Genomic DNA, 17,898 nt, shown 5'->3' with positions numbered 1-17,898 from the left:
ATTAGCCTTTTAAGTGAAAGATGAGAACAAAACACCTTCATGACTGACAATGCTAATGGAGTCCTTTTTTGTTATTTCAAATGGCTTCCTTTAGTGGTGTATCTCAGTGATATACTCAGTATATCTCCAAGAACGTGAATCTATCACTTTAAAGATTAAAAACATGATTTTGATGTTGGAAATAAGGTTAGCCAGATTTCCTAACAAAACTGATCTACGGTGCAAACAACATTTTCAAGAACTAAACAACTTATTTTTTAAAAACTTTCTAATTAATTAAAAACGTAATGCAGGGATGTAAAGGGGATCATATACAGCTCCAGAAAGAAGGATTAAAAATGGAAGAGAGGTGAGAGTTACTCAGAGAAAAGAATGAGAGTGCCAAGAGAGGTAAATCCAGAAGAGTGACATGAGAAATAAGGGACACAGAAAAAGTCTCACACACATTTTTTTTTGTTTGTTTGTTTTTGTTTTTGTTTTTGTTTTTGTTTTTTTGTGGTATGTGGGCCTCTCACTGCCGTGGCCTCTCCCGCCGCAGACGCACAGGCTCCGGACGCACAGGCTCAGCGGCCATGGCTCACGGGCCCAGCCCCTCCGCGGCATGTGGGATCCTCCCAGACCGGGGCACGAACCCGCGTCCCCTGCATCGGCAGGCGGACTCTCAACCACTGCGCCACCAGGGAAGCCCTCACACACATTTAACCGACACACAGAAAGAGAAATGAGAGAAAGAATGGAGTACAGGTAATATCTGAAGTGATAACAAGCGAAAAATTTCCAGAATTCATGAAATACATGAACACATACATCCAAAAAGCCAAAAGAATTCTAAAAGAATAGAAAAAAAAGAAATTCTACCTAGACACGCAGCAAGAATAGAACTATAGATACCCAAATCAAAAAGGAAAATCTTAGAGAAAGAAGACAGATTACTTTAAAACAGAGAGTCTGACAGCTGATTTCTAAATTAGCTACTTTAAAGATATCGTTCCTTCATCTTCTCATTCTTAGTACACTGAAAAAATAATAATGCCAACCTAGAGTTCTATGCTTAGTAAGAATACCTTTCAAAATGAAGGCAAATGAAAGCATGTCCGACATGACAACAGAGACAGCTGGACATCAGCAGACCTTCAATAGTGGAAATTCTAAAGATTTTTATATTAAGCAGATGAAAAGTCATCTTGGATTAAAATGCCAAGTTGTAAGGTGCTATGAAGCTGACATCTTCAAGGTTTGGGTTTTGTTTCTTGTTTTTTAATAGAGAGTCAAAATACATGACACAATAGCATATGAACGGGGAGGGAAGCATACAGGGTAAGAGTGTAAGGTCTTTAGACTGTCCAGGATGACAATAAAGGTACAGATTAACGGGGGATTTTATAATAAAGGATGCATGTTGTAATTTCTAAGGTAGCCATTAAAAATAGAGAAAGAGAGTGGATAACTTCAAAATAATTAAGGGGAAATCTAAAATGATAAAAAGTATTCTAATGAACACACAAGAACAGAAGAGAACAGGAGTAAAGACTTTCCAACACACTACGTGACTGTGAAAATCTGAAGAGACAATGAGAAAGGAAAATTACAGGCTACAATCACTCATAGACACAGATATTAAAACTGTAGATAGGGGCTTCCCTGGTGGCGCAGTGGTTGAGAGTCCGCCTGCCGATGCAGGGGACACAGGTTCGTGCCCCGGTCCGGGAGGATCCCACGTGCCGTGGAGCAGCTGGGCCCGTGAGCCATGGCCGCTGGGCCTGCGCGTCCGGAGCCTGTGCTCCGCAACAGGAGAGGCCGCAACAGTGAGAGGCCCGCGTACCGCAAAAGGAAAAAAAAAAAAAAAAACTGTAGATAAAATGTAAGCAAGCCAAATCCAGCAGGCTATATGAAAGGGATAAGAAATTAGGAGCAAACTGGGCTTATCCCTAAAATGCCAGTTAGCTTAACATTCAAAAATCAGTGACATTTGCTATACTGAGATGTACAGGAAACAAATCATATGATTACAATGAACAAATAAAATGCACTTGACAAAATTCAATGGCTAGTGATTTTTATTTTTATTTTTTTTTATTTTTTTTATTTTTTGGTACACGGGCCTCTCCTGTTAAGGAGCACAGGCTCCAGAGGCGCAGGCTCAGCGGCCATGGCTCACGGGCCCAGCCGCTCTGCGGCATGTGGGATCCTCCCGGACCGGGGCACGAACCCGTGTCCCCTGCGATGGCAAGCGGACTCTCAACCACTGTGCCACCAGGGAAGCCCTGGCTAGTGATTTTTAAAAAGTTTTCTGCAAACTAAGAATAAAAGGAAACTAACTTCCTTAATCTAATAAAGGGCATATATGAAAAAAAACCCAGAGCGAGCACGACAACGAAGAAATGCTGGAGCAACTCCTTTTGAGATCTAGAACTAAAAACAAGGATGCTGAGTCACAATGACAGTCAACACTGCAATCAAGGTCCCATATGGCAGCTCTGCCCGCAGGGGAGAAAGGACAGTCTTTACAACGTCACGGTGGGACAGCTGGACATCCACGTGGGAAAAGTTAATCTGTAGCCTACTTCACACCTTACACAAAAATCTATTCTAGAGTACTAAAATCAAAATGTAAAAGGAAAAATGAGTAAGTTCCTGGCCATAGGCTAAGGAATAGTTCATGAATAAAACAGAGAAATCACTCACCATAAAGGACGTGGTGATGAGCTGCACTGAAACGTGTGACTCCTGCACGTGGACCAGGGCAGGCGGCAAGGAGAATGAGAAGACAGGCCACAGGACAAGAGAAGACGGCCGTCAGCTAGCAAAGCTGACAAAGGACGGAATCCAGGACACAGAAAAATGCCCTACACAGAAGACCAGGCAATTGAAAAATGAGCAGAAGATGTCAATCGGTACCTCACGAAGAGAACATCGAAATGGCCAACGTGCAGATGTGTTCAACCTCATGAACAACCGAGAAGTGAACGTTAAAGCTACCGTGAGCTACCACTACACATGGAGCACCGTGAGCAACAGGTACAGATGCGGAGTGACAGGGTCTTTCCCACGTCCTGGAGGAGGAAAGGGGCTGAATGTGGAGTGAATAAATGGGTCACGCCCATGTGGTGAAGCCACCACAAAAATCCCAGTACTGTGGTGTTCAGTGAGCTTCTGTGTTGGTGAATACTTCTACACACAGTGGGTGACGGACCCCAACTCCCACAGGGACGGAGTCTCCTGATCTCTGGACCCTTCCAGACCTCACCCTACGTATCTCCTCATCTGTATCCTTTACCCTGTCTTTTATTACACAGTAACCTGACGAGGATGAGTTAGATCTTTCCCTTAGTCCTGTGAGCTGTTCTAGCAAAGGACAGAATGCAAGGAGGCGGCTGTGGGACCCCACTTTGCAGCCATGCTAGACAGAAGCTGTGGGCAACCTGGGGGCCTATTACTTGTAACTGGTACCTGAAGTCGGGGCGTCTTACGGGGACTGAGCCTGTGAGGTCTGCGCGACCACCAGCGTGTGTCAGAACCGAGCTCTGGGACACCCAGCTGGTGTCGCAGAGGACCGCTCGGTGTCAGGGAAACCCACACACCTGGAGTGAGAGCTACTGAGTGTCAGGAGTACTGTCTACACAAGTATCCTGCACTTCTCCTTTGCAGGCTGGACCGCCTTTCTCTTCTCTTAAAGGAAATATTGCAAAATCACCGTCATAGAAATAGGCAATCAAAACGTAGACAGCCAAAAAATAAAAGAAGAAAACCAAGCATAGAGGTACGTCGGGCAGTTCACTAAAATATTATGCTTTTCCCCTGGATTTTGTAAGATTTATTTTATGTATCCACTTTTAAAAATTCGTAATTTGTTATTTTTTCCCTCATGCTAAATAGTCACCACTAACCTAAAAAAAGTTCATGTGGTAAAATTCCATTTATAAAGCTCAACAATGGGCAAAATTAAACCAAAGTGCCTAGGGAGGCTTAAAACATACGTTTTGTGTACACTGTGAGGCAGGATCTTCTTTGCTGTCCGTCGCCATGGCGGCTGGGGAGGCAGCGAGTGGAGGAAGCGCACGGGATGCTCTCAGGGGTTCAGTTTCTTTCCTCAGGTGGTGGCCACATGGATGTTGGCATTATAATCACTCTTAAAACTGTACTATGAAAGTTTTATATGCATTTCTGTATATATATTACATTCCACATTATATGATATTTGTGAAATTCAGACCTAATGAACTTGTAAAACTAACACAGGTACTATGCAGGGAAAGATCGATTCCATAAGATTAAAAACAGAATGGTACTATCACAGGAACGAAAACAAGATCAACTCTCCAGTTGATAAAAGCTGTGTCCCAAGGAGGGACAGGTAACAGTTTGGACACTACTACACACGCACACTGGGCTGAACAGTTCAGTAGACAGATGGTGCGTGGTGGGTGGTGGTAGCCAGCGGGCATTTACAAACAAGGGAAGGAGGCTAAAATGATCCATTTCCTATGGATTAGAGCTGGAGACACCAGGAAGAACTCATATGTAGCTTAATATACTTACAGACGATTGCACATAGAAATGTTCATATATGTGCATATATACACGGGTCAGTACACACACATGTATTTCTTTGCTCTGCCAGATGAGAGGGCCTAAGAGAAAAACCACTGTGCAAACCTACCATCCAGATCTTGGTTTCTATTTCCATTCCCTAATAAAAGGAGCTGGTGGTCCTTTGAGAAATGGCTGATTCTAGACGGGGCACTGCAAGATTAACCTGGAGCATCCCCTCATGCCCAAAGTAAGGAAGCGTTTAAAACACGCCCCTGTGGAGAGGGATACGTCAAAGAAACCAACTGAAAAAGCTCCCGGTGGCCCCAAAGCTGGGACAATTTGAACAACAAAATAGGTGAAGTAGAAGTGAATTATGTCCCGAAGTGTCAATAAACATCCAAGAGTCCACACGGATATGAAAAAGGATTGAATAAGTTAATGGGAGAGAAGAGAGAAAGTATTCCAAATAAGTTACAGGGATCCGTCACCCTGAAGGAGAGCAGGACACACCCCCTTCGCATGTGAGAGGCACGCAGACGTCCTTCCCCAGAGCACAGCGGGACAGGGTGGGCAGACAGAGTCACTGTCCAGTGGGGAGGTGGGGCGAACATCACATCAGCCACTTAATCAGCATCAACAGTCATAAGCCAAGTGGACAGCACGTCCCCTTAATATACAATATGACGACAGTGGCACTTTACATCAGACAAATTCCAACAGAGGGAATTCCACTACATATCTGACCAGTACTACTCTCGAAAATGGTCAAGGTCGTCAAACACAAGGAAAGTCTAAGGAAACTGCACAGCCAAGAGGAGCCTAATGAGACGAGGTCAACTAAACATAATGTGAGACCCTGGACCCAAAAAGGATATTAACGGAAACTAAGAAAATCTGAATAAAGTATAGATTTTAGCTAATAATAATGTACCAGTGTTGATTTTCTAATTGAAATGAATGTACCAAACCAAGGTAAGATGTTAATAATCAGGGCAACAATTATAAAGGATACTGGAACTCTCTGTCTTATCTTCATAATCGTTCTCTAAATCTAAAATTACTCTAAAAATAAAATTTAAAAACAAATTTTTTAAAATAAGATCACCAGATCATAATAGCTAAGAAAGAAAACCCAGAACATATGTATACACGAGAGGGGCCAATACACATTTATGGAAAGAGGCTGGGCTATTGAGTGAGTGATTTGGGGACTACTGGCTCTTCACGTGGGAAATATGTTAAGATTTGATTACTGTCTCATTCCACATGCAAACTAGCTGGACTGAAATTCCAAATGTGTAAAATCAAATTTTAAAATCATTATTATTTTTAGGCCATGCCATGCGGCATGCGGGATCTTAGTTCCCCGACCAGGGATTGAACCTGCGCCCTCTACATTGGGAGCACGGAGTCTCAACCACTGGACCGCCAGGGAAGTCCCCAAATTTTTTTAATTATTAAAAGAAGATCTTAGAGACTATCTTCTCAATCCTGCCTTAGGTTGGAAAGACCTTCTTAAGCACAAGGAAAAAAGCATTCACCACACAGAAAATACTGATTTGTCCATATAAAAGTTTTCAACTTCTATTTTAAAAATGATACTATTTAAGGAAGAAAAAAAGGACAAATGACCAGAAGAAATGGTGTTCAACCTAAAATGACCCAACGGGTTAATACACAAAATACAAATATCCAAAAAAAAAAAAAAAAAAAAACAACAACAAAGAATACAAATAAATACTGCAAATAAATAAGAAAATGATAAACCAATAGAATGGGAAAAGGATAAGAACAAATCACAGAGGAATAATGGCCATTAAACAAAGGGAAATGTGCTCAATGTTGGTAGTAATGCACATTTCACACTTAAGATACCGTATTTTCCCCATCAGATTGGTAAAAATTATAATATTGAAGATTGCCAAGAACATGGGGGAAACGATTCTTAAGGTACTGTCCGTGGATTGTTAAGTGGTTTAACACCTCTGGAGGCCAATTTGACAACATCCACTAAATGTGCACATCTTTTCTCCTAAAATATTACAAAAGGAACAAAACCAGGACTTTCATTAAGGGTAGAGCCTGGTTCACTACACAATGTAATGTGACACAATGGAAAACTATGCATTAGTTGAAGAGAATCTGGAGTATCTGTGTTTATCTATACAGATGTATGCACACACACATATCATAGAAACACCTCTTCGAGACATTACTTCGTGTAGCAAGAAAGTCACAGAACAATCCATAGAGTACGACGGAATCTGTGATTAAAAGATAAGACAAAACAATACACTTATGTACACACACATTTACTTACAAAGGCAATTAAGTGTTTAATGTACAGAGAATTCTTGCAGGATACTCATCAAACTGAGAAAGAAAAGGAGACTGGGGAAAGGGGAAGAGCGGGTAGGAAGGGTTTCTTTCCTTTTTTTATCTGTGTAGTTTTAATGTATTACTTATGTAACTGTTTGCTCTCAGAGGAAGAGGAAGTGGTGGAAGTTTACACAGCAAAGCACTTCCCCACGTGAGCACCACGCGTGCACTGGGGCCGCTGTGACTTGCACCCGCTCCCACTGCGTGAGTACCGCCCTTCAGCTACGCTAACGCTGTTCCCCTGGAGACCATCGCTAAGCAACGCTGCTGACAGTAACAATGACCCTTGACTGATCAATGGCATCTGGTCTACAAGGAAGGACAAGGGAACGTGGCATCTGATGGGTGCCCACACCCTGGGGTCCCCCTGAATGCTGTGACTCTTAAAACAATCTCCTCTGCCCAACTCAAACCTTATTGGGACACACTGGTCAAAAACTATCGCAAAGCCGGGACTGAGTCGCACCAGCGTTTTAGATTTGCACCAAGCCGGCCAGCTAGGCGTGCTAGAGTCCTTTTTTTTTTTCTTTTTCCGGTACGCGAGCCTCTCTCACTGCTGTGGCCTCTCCCGTTGCGGAGCACAGGCTCCGGACGCGCAGGCTCAGCGGCCACGGCTCACGGGCCCAGCTGCTCCGCGGCATGTGGGATCTTCCCAGACCGGGGCACGAACCCGTGTCCTTTGCATCGGCAGGCGGACTCTCAACCACTGCGCCACCAGGGAAGCCCTAGAGTCCTTTTTCCATTCTAAATAGCCTATGGTATTTTTCACAACTGACGCCTAAACTACCACTTTAATCATTCCCCATGTTAGCTGTAATCAACAATATTTTGCATTCAATTAAACTAAGGCATTTTTTGGTGAACGAACGGCAAGGCAGAAAACTTATTTACTACATAAACTGCAGTAAATTTATGGTTCAAATAAATTTTACCTATAATTTCCCAAACCACGACGGAAACTTAAATCATTCATTTTATATAGTGGAACACAATGTGGGCCTATATAAAAACTGAAAAGAAAAAAAAATTTTGTCCAAAGGAGCTGCTTCCAAGTTCATGTCTTGAGAAGAGAAGATTTTTATGTAATTTAAAAATCAAAATCATTTCCTAAGAAAAACTAATCTTCAGTGTAAATCACAGTAGAAAAACATCGTTCTTGATGGATAAAGACAAGAAAACACTTTGCCAAAGTGTAAGTATGGCTCTGCTTGAAACAGCAAAGAACGGTACGGGCAAATCGTGCACGTGACAAGGCCAGGGTCACCTAACACAACACAAAATCACGTTTGTGATTCAGCTCTTTAAAAACTAGGGTGCCAGTGGCTGTCCAGGACAAGACATATCTCAGCTGGTTACAGAAATGTGACCAACTCAGTGTGGTCAGTGCAACAAAGCCCATCCCTTTAGCCACACTCTGTGCCACCCCCTCTTCTGAGTGGTCTTAAAAATGCAAGCTACAGCTCCCCAACCCCACTCGCATTCTGTTTTCATAATTCTGAGGAGGGTCCAAGAATCTACATTTTTCTACAGTGCTGATTCCGGGGAACCCCAGAAAAGGGCTTCAAAGGGGCACTGACCACCCCCATCCCACCTTCTAAATCAGGTCAGAAAGAGGGGATTTCACACATGCATGAGTTTTTTTCCCTTTCTTGTAAAGCTTTAAGTATCACTAAGTCTCACAACTGCTAACAATGTGCTTGTTTTAATTGAGTTCTTTAATGACATATCTCAACTTCAGAACAGTTTTCGCCTCCGGACAGAAAGAAAGAAAATAGAAAAATGGGGGGAAAAAATGAGAGGTCTGAGCGACTACAGCCAAAAAAATTCATCGCTATGACTAAAGCAGAGTGACAGGTAATATGAGTACCATGACACTTTCCACACTTTTCTCTATCTTTAAAATACTTAATTTTTTAAAAAAGAAATGTAAATGTACGACATTATTCCAAAATGCAGAACAGCACAAGAGGATTAGCAGGAGCCCTCAGTACCCGAGAAAGCGGTCCCGCCCTCGCCCTCCAGTAACGTTTATCCTGAGGCCATGATGGCCCTCACTTTGGTTTCAGAAAGACAAGCCTGTCTGCAGCCGCTTAAAGCAATGCTGGTTTTCACTGTGAACTGGATGATTTCTAAGGATGGGAGGAAAAGTGCCCCTCACGGGCTCCATACCTGTGTCGCTCCCTGAGCCTGCGGACAGCGCGGGCATGATGCAGGATGCGGGATGCAGGATGTGCGATGCGGGATGCAGGATGCAGGCTGAGCTGGGCCCTGAACTGCCAACACGCTCCGTTCAAAGGCGGCAGGGATGCCAACCCTGAGGCCTGCAGCCACGCTGTCTACCCAGATCTATGTCTCCTGCAGTCCGTTTCTACAAAGAAAAAGAACACATTAAAAATAGAAGAGGCAAGATTACTAAACAGCAACTTTCTGTAACTAACTCAAAATGCTGATTCCAACACATTATTTAGGGAGATCACAATCTTCACAATTTCTTCTACAGACCACAGACAAATATGAAATGGGAGAGTTTTTTATTTCGACGTGGGATTTCTAATTAAAAACATGAAAGTTCTTCGTGAATGTGTCAAGGTTTCCTTAAAGATTTTTACAGTTGGTTTGAGAACCACTGACTGCATAGATGGAGAACTTGAGGAAGCTTTTGTAAGCCAACGTCATTCTAAAATTCCTCCCTTCTGTTAGAATTCAAAACTGTATTCCTAAAGGTAGAGCAGAGATTCTCTAAATTGTCAACAACTTATAACTAATTGTAATTTTTTTAAGTAACTCATCCTAATACGACAACTGCAAAGTTCTCTAACGAGATTACAAACAACCTTGAAAGAATACTAGAATTGAAGCAAGATATTATTATAGATTTACAGGACTGCTGGTAATCTACACTAAACCTAACAATCCAAGCTAATGTATGAAAATAAATTGTTTAAGTAAAAACTCAGCTTTGATGTATCTTGGAAAATATCAATTTTTTAAATAACTATTTTAAGTAACGTTTATCCCAAAATAAGCAGTAAAGGCACTATTGTACAGTAACTAAAAGCAAGGGCTCTAGTGTTTGCTCAATCTCTGATCCTGCTAGCTCTGTGATCTTGGAAAAGTTATTTAATCTTATTAAGCCTTAATTTCCTTATACGCAAATGAAGAGAACAACAATTTAGAACTGTTGGATAATCCAATGAACACCCTTCAAACAATGAATGCTAACTATTACGACTGGTTTTTTTTTTTAATTCAGGTAATGAGATTATAAAATGAAAACATCAAAGTAGCAAGATTAAAATTTACATTGGCCTACACCTAGGAGGACGCCATGTGGTTTAAATTTGGACCGCGGCTGCCTAATAACGGAAAATACACTGCATTTACATTTTTCAGAAATCAGAAGAACCACACAACGTGTTTAAATTCACTTTTTTTTTTTTTTTTTTTTTTTTTTTTTTTTTTTTTTTTTTGGCTGTGTTGGCTCTTCGTTTCTCTGCGGGGGCTTTCCCTAATTGCGGCAAGTGGGGGCCACTCCTCATCGCAGTGCGTGGGCCTCTTACTATCGTGGCCTCTCCCATTGCGGAGCACAGGCTCCAGACGCGCAGGCTCAGTAATTGTGACTCACGGGGCTGGTTGCTCTGCGGCATGTGGGATCTTCCCAGACCAGGGCTCGAACCCGTGTCCTCTGCATTGGCAGGCGGATTCTTAACCACTGCACCACCAGGGAAGCCCTAAATTCACTTTTTAATGCATTTTTCCCAGTTCTCTATAAAGCAAGTTCGGTGATTTAAAAGCATATTTTAACATATATTAACAAGAAAAACAGATACTGTAAACATCTGAAAAACTGGCTCACTTCAATCCCTAAAGCCTTGAAATTGCTGATTCATATTACAGAATAAAGAAAATGAGCCTGCCAAATTCCTCATGAAAAAATTCAAACTATAAGATTCTATTAAAGCCTTCTAAATTAGCTTTTTAATTATCAAAGTAAACGTTAGCATAAAAATATTCACCATCAAATAGACTATCTTGGACCAGGCAACCCGGTGCAATGTCTTGAGTTTTGTTTTACATTACAAAGGCTGACGTAGTTAAAATACACATACAAATTCATACAGAGATCCTCTGTGTTAATTAAAAATATGAAGGCAGTTATTTTAAATACCAAGTGAAAATATAAATCACTAAGCTAAAAATAAGACAGAAAAAGGTAAAGCAAGGCTTCATCGGTGCCCGTCTCTGACGCTGTTTTCCCTAATAATTCTAAAAGGCAACTCTGCCTTGCTTTCATAAATTATCCTAACAATCAGGATTAAGATTCAACTACATAAAGTGCTCCTCGACTCAAACGCAAAGAAAATAAAAAACAGACCATACATAATTTAAAAAACGCATTCAATTAGTAAACTTTTGTTCTGCTGCTGAGAAAAAAGGGAAAAACGGTTATAACTTGTAAAGTATATGCACACGTATTTCTACCATTAGGGCATAAGGCATATACGTAGGTATGTAGACAGGTATTTATTATAGTGTGTATGTATGTAATTTAAGCTCTTTATGCCATAAATCATAATTTGTACGGTACAGATTACCTAACTACAGAAATACACATACTATATAATCTATACCATGCAAACTACGACTTTCTTCAAGCCTTAACGAACCTACAATGTTTCAATTTCATAAACCACATACAACATATAAGCCAATTTATGCTTAAAACAAACATCCTATTAATACTAAAACCACCTTACATTTCACATCAAAATGTCCTCCCGAGTTGATACTGCAGCTTTCCACGTATGCCGTATACAAAAGCTTTACACAGTGTTTCTCATCTTTTATTTCACAATAAACACTCAAGGTTAAGTTTCTTCCAAAGTTGTATTATTTAAGAAATATATGCTACAAGATAATTATCTTCTCAGAACATACAAGTATATTAATTTAAAAAAATGGTTTGATAAAATCCCAACCAGGAAAATGGTTAATATTCTGTGGAACGAAGCAGAGTTGCTGGGTTTAACTTTCAAACTGAGCTAAATTTCTGTAGTAATCATGTTATTTTCTTTGGCTAAACTTATTTAAAATGCTTTGGAATTTGTCAGAATCCAGCCATGATTATTACTGACTGTTGTATGGAATCGATTTACTGCAACACAAAAATACCAGCTGTTACAGTACGTCCTGAGAGGGATTACCGAATATTCTTAAATTGAAGTTCAATCCATCTTTCCATAAAAAAGAGAGCGACCCAAACGCCAGGAACGAAAGTGCAGTGTCAAGTGCACCTGAAGCATTTACGATCCCCAACAGAACCATTACAACCCTACTTTAAAAGGGCTTATTTTTGAAATTTCATTATTCCAGTCATACCGCACTTCTATATATCACACCGTATCAGGTTCTTCTGGCATCCGTCATATGGAAACAGTGAACTATGTGAAGGTCTAGAACCTACAATGTTCAGTTTCTACCCGCCCTGGGCAACCCTTAGGGCTCCCGGGGCACTCATGACATCTAGTGGTCAACCACAGAAGTGCAAGTGTCTGTAGCAGAAAGTTTTTTGAGTTTTCCCTAAAAAAAAAAGTCTTAATCGCACCCAGTGAAACAACCACCTGCAAAAACTTTTATTAATGTGTGCGCGCTCACACACACTCACACACACACACACACACACACACACCCCACTCCTGTGTATCTCCTCTATCAATACTTCACTTCTGACAGCAGATGTGGTTTTCCACACCCCAGGCAGATCTGTGACACCAGCTGGGTGACCTACAATTAAACTCAGTTCTGACACTGTCCACCTGGAGATAGGGCCAGATACCACAAGGTGAGGGCTCAGCCCCACAAGACTGGCCCCCTTCTGATGTCACCTGCAAACCCAGGTTATCACCCGAGCTTCTCATCGACTGACTACAATCAGGACTTCCCCCAGCTCCCTCAGGTTCACTGAATTTGCCCGAGGGGCTCACAGAACTCAGGAAAACATTTACTTTTTAGGTTACTGGTTAACTGTAAAAGGAAATGATGAGGGACAGCCAGACAGAAGGGTTGCACAGGGCGAGGTGGAGCCCCCACCCCTTCCCTGGGAGCCGCCTTCCCCCAAATCTCCACGTGTCTGCAGCCTCGAAGTTCTCCAGACCAGAGGCTTCGTCACACAGGCATGGTTGATTAAATCACTGGCCCACTGGTGCCTGAACTCAACCTCCAGACCCTCTCCCCTCCCTGGAGGTTGTCGGGTGGGACTGAAAGCTCCAACCCTCCAATCAAGGTTGGTTGTCCTCGCCACCAGCCCCGTCCATAAGGGCTTCCCAAAAGTCACCTCGTTAACATAAAGGTATGGCTGAAAGTAGTTAGGAAAAACGGAAGACATCTTTGTCACTCTTATCACTTAGGAAATTCCAAGGGTTTTAGAAGCAGAAAGGGTTACACAGAACACCAACTATATATTTATTATATAAATCACAATATTTCACACACACGCATGAGGTTAACACAGATGAATGAGAAATCAGGTACTGGACCTAATTTTCCAAACTCACGCCCTCTCTGTTTGGAAGAGTATTCAAGAATATGAAAACTTTTAATTAACTGTCATCATAAATAAATAATCATAGTAAGATCCCATCATTTCAAGAGACAGTAACTGTGCCCAGTAATCCAACTGTAGATTACTTCATGAGTTACAAATACTCTCAACTTACACTTTCAAAACCCAATAGAGCAGTAACACACACAAAAGGGGTAAACCCTTTTTTAACAAATCTGACATTAAAAAAAAAAACTCTACCTGAAAGATGCATGAGTTGTATTAGCCAATGGAAGCAGCAAATCTTCATAAATTATAATTGTTAGAAAATACAGGAAGCAATGCAGGTAGGTGGCATCAATCTGCTTACAGAAAATGGTATTTAAACCTTTTATACCATCAGTTCTCAAAGTTTGGTCTGCAGACACCAGTGGTCTCTGAGATCCTTTCAGAGGTGCCACTGAAGTCAAACTATTTTCATAAAACCATCAAGATGGTATCTGCCTTTTGCAATGTGTGGACATGTGCACCAATGATGAAAAGTACCGGTGGACAAAACCATGGGTACCTTAGCACAAATCAAGACAACAGTACCAAATGGAAACTATTCGTCCTAGTTAATTCTTCACTACCAAGCAGTCTCATTAAAAAAAAAAAAAAAAAAAAAGACGGAAGGGCATTAACTTTAGAATGCCCTTAATGAAGTAGTAAAATTAATAATAACTGACCCTTGAGGCATTGCTAATGATAAAGCATAAACACTCAAGCAAAAAAATAGAATTTTATAAAACCTGTGTCCACTAGAGGTGGCCCTCGCTTTGCAACGCACCGTGTTAACCGAAACGCAAGCATCCTGAAACCAGTTCCCGCTCTGCGCAGGTCCACCAGCTTCCCAAAACCCACAGGCTCTTCCAGGATCGGTGGTGATATGAGCAAATGTGATTTTTTTTATATTGTGTCAACCTGTGGATAGTGAACCAATATTTTTGAAAGTATCAATGCATAATATTTTAAAAAATAATGTGTGAATAAAAGATCCAGTCAAAACGCAGGACAGCCCAACAGATTTGAAAGTTCCAATATGATACGCCTGTTGATGTATTTTCAGATTCCATACTGCAACACTGAGACTACCACATGTCGAGTTTTGAGGTACAGTTGACCCCCGAACAACAACGGGTTTGATCTGCATGGCTCCACTTACACACAGATTTAACAGGACTACAGGATCCACAGCTGACTGAGTCCATGGATACAGAAGGCCAACTACAAGTTACACGTGGATTTTCCACTTCATGAACAGTTACCACCCCTAATCCTCACATTGTTCAAGGGTCAACTGCAGTAACAAAGAACATCTACAATTACCTGAACAGGTTACTGAAATACTCCTCCCTTCTCCAGCTACAGATCTGTGCAAGACTGGTTTTTCTTCATATCCTTCAACTAAAAGGTAGAGCAACAAATGAAAAGTATACACATCTGAGAATGTAACTGTCTTCTATCCGGGCAGGCATTACAGGAATTCCCAACTCACCCATGTTTTTGTTTTTTGGAAAACGGTTATTTTTCATAAAAACATGATTTACGCTAACATATAACAAGTTTAATATTGTTCTTTTTAAGTGAATTGAAACGACTTTTTAAAATTTCTCTGTTTTAGTTTCCAATACGGTAAATATCAATATAACACACATAAACAGAACACTTTGGAGCCTTCAATAATTTTTAAGAGTCTAAAATGGTCCAGAGACGCCAAAGTTTGAGAACTGCTGTCTGTGGCCAGAGCAGGCACAAATGTTCTACAAAAGGCAGACAGTAAACATTTTAGGCTTTGTGGTCTCCAGGCTCAACACAGACAATACGCAAATGAGTGGGTGTGACCCTGTTCCCACAGTATTTTATTTCCAGGAAAGAAGAGGGTCAGATTTGCCGACACCATCCTGTACATTATACCCTATCTGCCACTGACTTAAGGGTCCAACAGTAGCATGCTTTCCAGCAACTTCTTTATTGGTAATTCTTTAAATATTCAAAGAAAGTTCAAATTTTTGTCAGTTTTCTATTATGCAGAAATGTATACGGAATTTTAACCTATGCAATCCCTAATCATAAACAAAATCACATTTCAGTTTTGTCTATGCCAAGAATCTTAGACTGTCAGACAATAAAAAACTGTCTACAATTTCTGTCTACACACTGACAATAAAAAAATATGCTTACGACTGGCAATGCATTAGGGTACCATATGTACAAAAATATGCTTTATACAACCAAACGCAGAAAGTCCTGGATTTCAAAAAAAGGGGACAATTACAAAAAATTAAAACATCTCACATTTACAAACTCACCAGGGTTCAATTATTATGTAATACAAAACTTACATATCACAAATGGAAAGGAAAAAACCAAAGCGCCAGAAAAGAGGACTCCCGCTGAAAGAATCTTATAAACCTTTGAAGACTTAAGAGAGGAAATGAGAGAAACAATGCTTTATAACCCCCAGGTCAGGAGACTCAGGCTTCAAGGCTGCCGGGAAAGTCGCAGGAGCCCCGGGACCCCAGGACTTCACCTGCCGGGAAGGGGCACTGGGACGCCCAGGTGTAAGGAACGACTCACCAGCCGTGACCCCACGCCAGACGACCTGAACCACCGACCGCAAGCAGTGCACCGCAACCCTGTGCCGATTCTCAGACGTCCTCAGGAAACTCAGCGGCCTCTCCAGTGCTGTGCACAGCCCCGGCCCCACGGTGAGACCGCTCTTCTGACAACGACCTTTTCTCGCTATATTTCTCTTCTCCCGCCCACTGGACAGTCTTCAAGATTACACTATCAACCATGAACGAACCACTTGTTTGCTGTATTAAATAATTTCTTTCCTCTATTTGATGGGGGCAGGGGAGAACGATAACTTCTGCACTGCATTTTCCTTGCCTAATTCTCAGTTCCAGATCCTCCACAGCACTCCACCAGCATTCCCTGAAGTCCCCTCTACTGAAAAAACCGATCACTTTTGATAATTAAGATACATCGATGTAATTTTGCAGCTCTGTTGGGCTTACAATCCCCCGCTAGATCTCCTTGAGGTTGGAGCCTGTATCATCATATGTCCTCCAAACTGCATCACAGACCCCCGGTCAGAAGTGCTTCTGTATGTGACCAACTCCAACCTGCCAAGAGCTCTGACCTGACCCTTCAAGGTCAGCGTAACCTCATTATTTTACTTACGGGGAGACGGCGCAGCCTAGTGAAGAGAGCGCAGATTTGGACACAGGACAGACCTCGGATGAGAGCCCAGCCCTGCCTTCCTGACTCCATGGTCTTCGCCAGACGATTTAATGAAATGCGAGTACATGCAACGACGTAAGTAGAACGCCTAACCCATAGGAGTCAATCAACAGGTGACATCTTTTATGAATACTTTTCAACCATATTTTCATCACTCTCTACTTCTCACGTCCTCTAATCTAGCAAACGTTTAAAGGTCCTATAATGAAAAGAATACAGGCTTTGGTGGGAGACAGTCCAGTCTCCTGATTCCACCACTTACTACACACACAACTTACAAGATATGAGACCTTGGGAAACCAAATAAAACAATTAAAAGAAAAAATACACACACACGTAAGCAACAGATAACACTGAATGCACCCCATTTCCCAGACATTAGGTTAAAAACTCAACGTCTCATTTAATTCTCACAATAATCTCATCACATAAGGACTATTATCATCGTCTTACAGATGAGGAAACAATTCTAAGCAACGTGCTCTAAGCCACAGCTTGAAGGGATTCTCACATCAGCATGTGTGTGAATCCAGCGCCCACGCACACACTACACAGGGCTGCCTCTTCACTCTTAATTTAATCCCGCCCATTCAGTTCCCTCTGGCGTCAAACAGAAATCATTTCTATGATTCATTACATCTTGTGATGACCAAATGAGACATATCTGAAGCACTGGGAACATAACAGATGCTCAAATATTAGCTTCCGCGCTCTCTCAGTCTTTTGCTTGATATCCTCCTTTTATTTTATCCTCTTTATTTACAAGAAAACTGCGCGTTTCAGATCCACACCCTCTAGCTTGCTCTTGGGCCACCAGACTTCACGCCTTCTCCGGCAGACCCCTGATGCCTTGACCAGTAACACGAAGGAAACAGGTTTGTTACTTCCAGGAAGGTGCATTTAACAGCCACCATGAGATCCGACGCCTCGCCTTTCACAGCTGTCCAGCGTTCCAGCTGCCTGACAGAGGACGTCGCGGAGCAGTGCCCCCTGCCAACATGCGATGGACACACTGCATGAGCAGGAGATGAGCGTGGCGTTGGAGCCGTTTGCTACTGATGCTCAACCTAGCCCTTCCTGACGGATAAACTGATCATGGACGGAAATCACTGGTATAATTTTTAAATAACATAAATCATGTAAGCGTTTACACACTG

General features: G+C 41.7%; 1 protein-coding gene across 10 annotated transcripts in view; it reads right to left on the bottom strand.

The window, feature by feature from the left end:
- Positions 1 to 17,898, bottom strand: part of MPP7 (MAGUK p55 scaffold protein 7) — a 284,418-nt gene that overhangs the window by 198,883 nt on the left and 67,637 nt on the right. For 9 of the 10 annotated variants that reach the window (XR_003003786.1, XM_024750109.1, XM_024750112.1 and 6 more), the window contains one exon: positions 9,082 to 9,280. Coding sequence is in view for 8 of the 10 variants with exons in the window: in XM_024750109.1 (XP_024605877.1) it covers positions 9,082 to 9,118 (37 nt within the window). In the remaining 2 variants the exon portion in view is untranslated. Of the gene's footprint in view, positions 1 to 9,081; positions 9,281 to 17,898 lie in introns of those variants that run through there. The other variant, XM_024750118.1, reaches the window with a different exon arrangement.

This window comes from Neophocaena asiaeorientalis, unplaced genomic scaffold, assembly GCF_003031525.2.
Source record: "Neophocaena asiaeorientalis asiaeorientalis breed wild unplaced genomic scaffold, Neophocaena_asiaeorientalis_V1.1 scaffold4, whole genome shotgun sequence".
Taxonomy (NCBI): Eukaryota; Metazoa; Chordata; class Mammalia; order Artiodactyla; family Phocoenidae; genus Neophocaena; species Neophocaena asiaeorientalis.
This window is presented reverse-complemented; position numbering and strand designations above follow the sequence as displayed.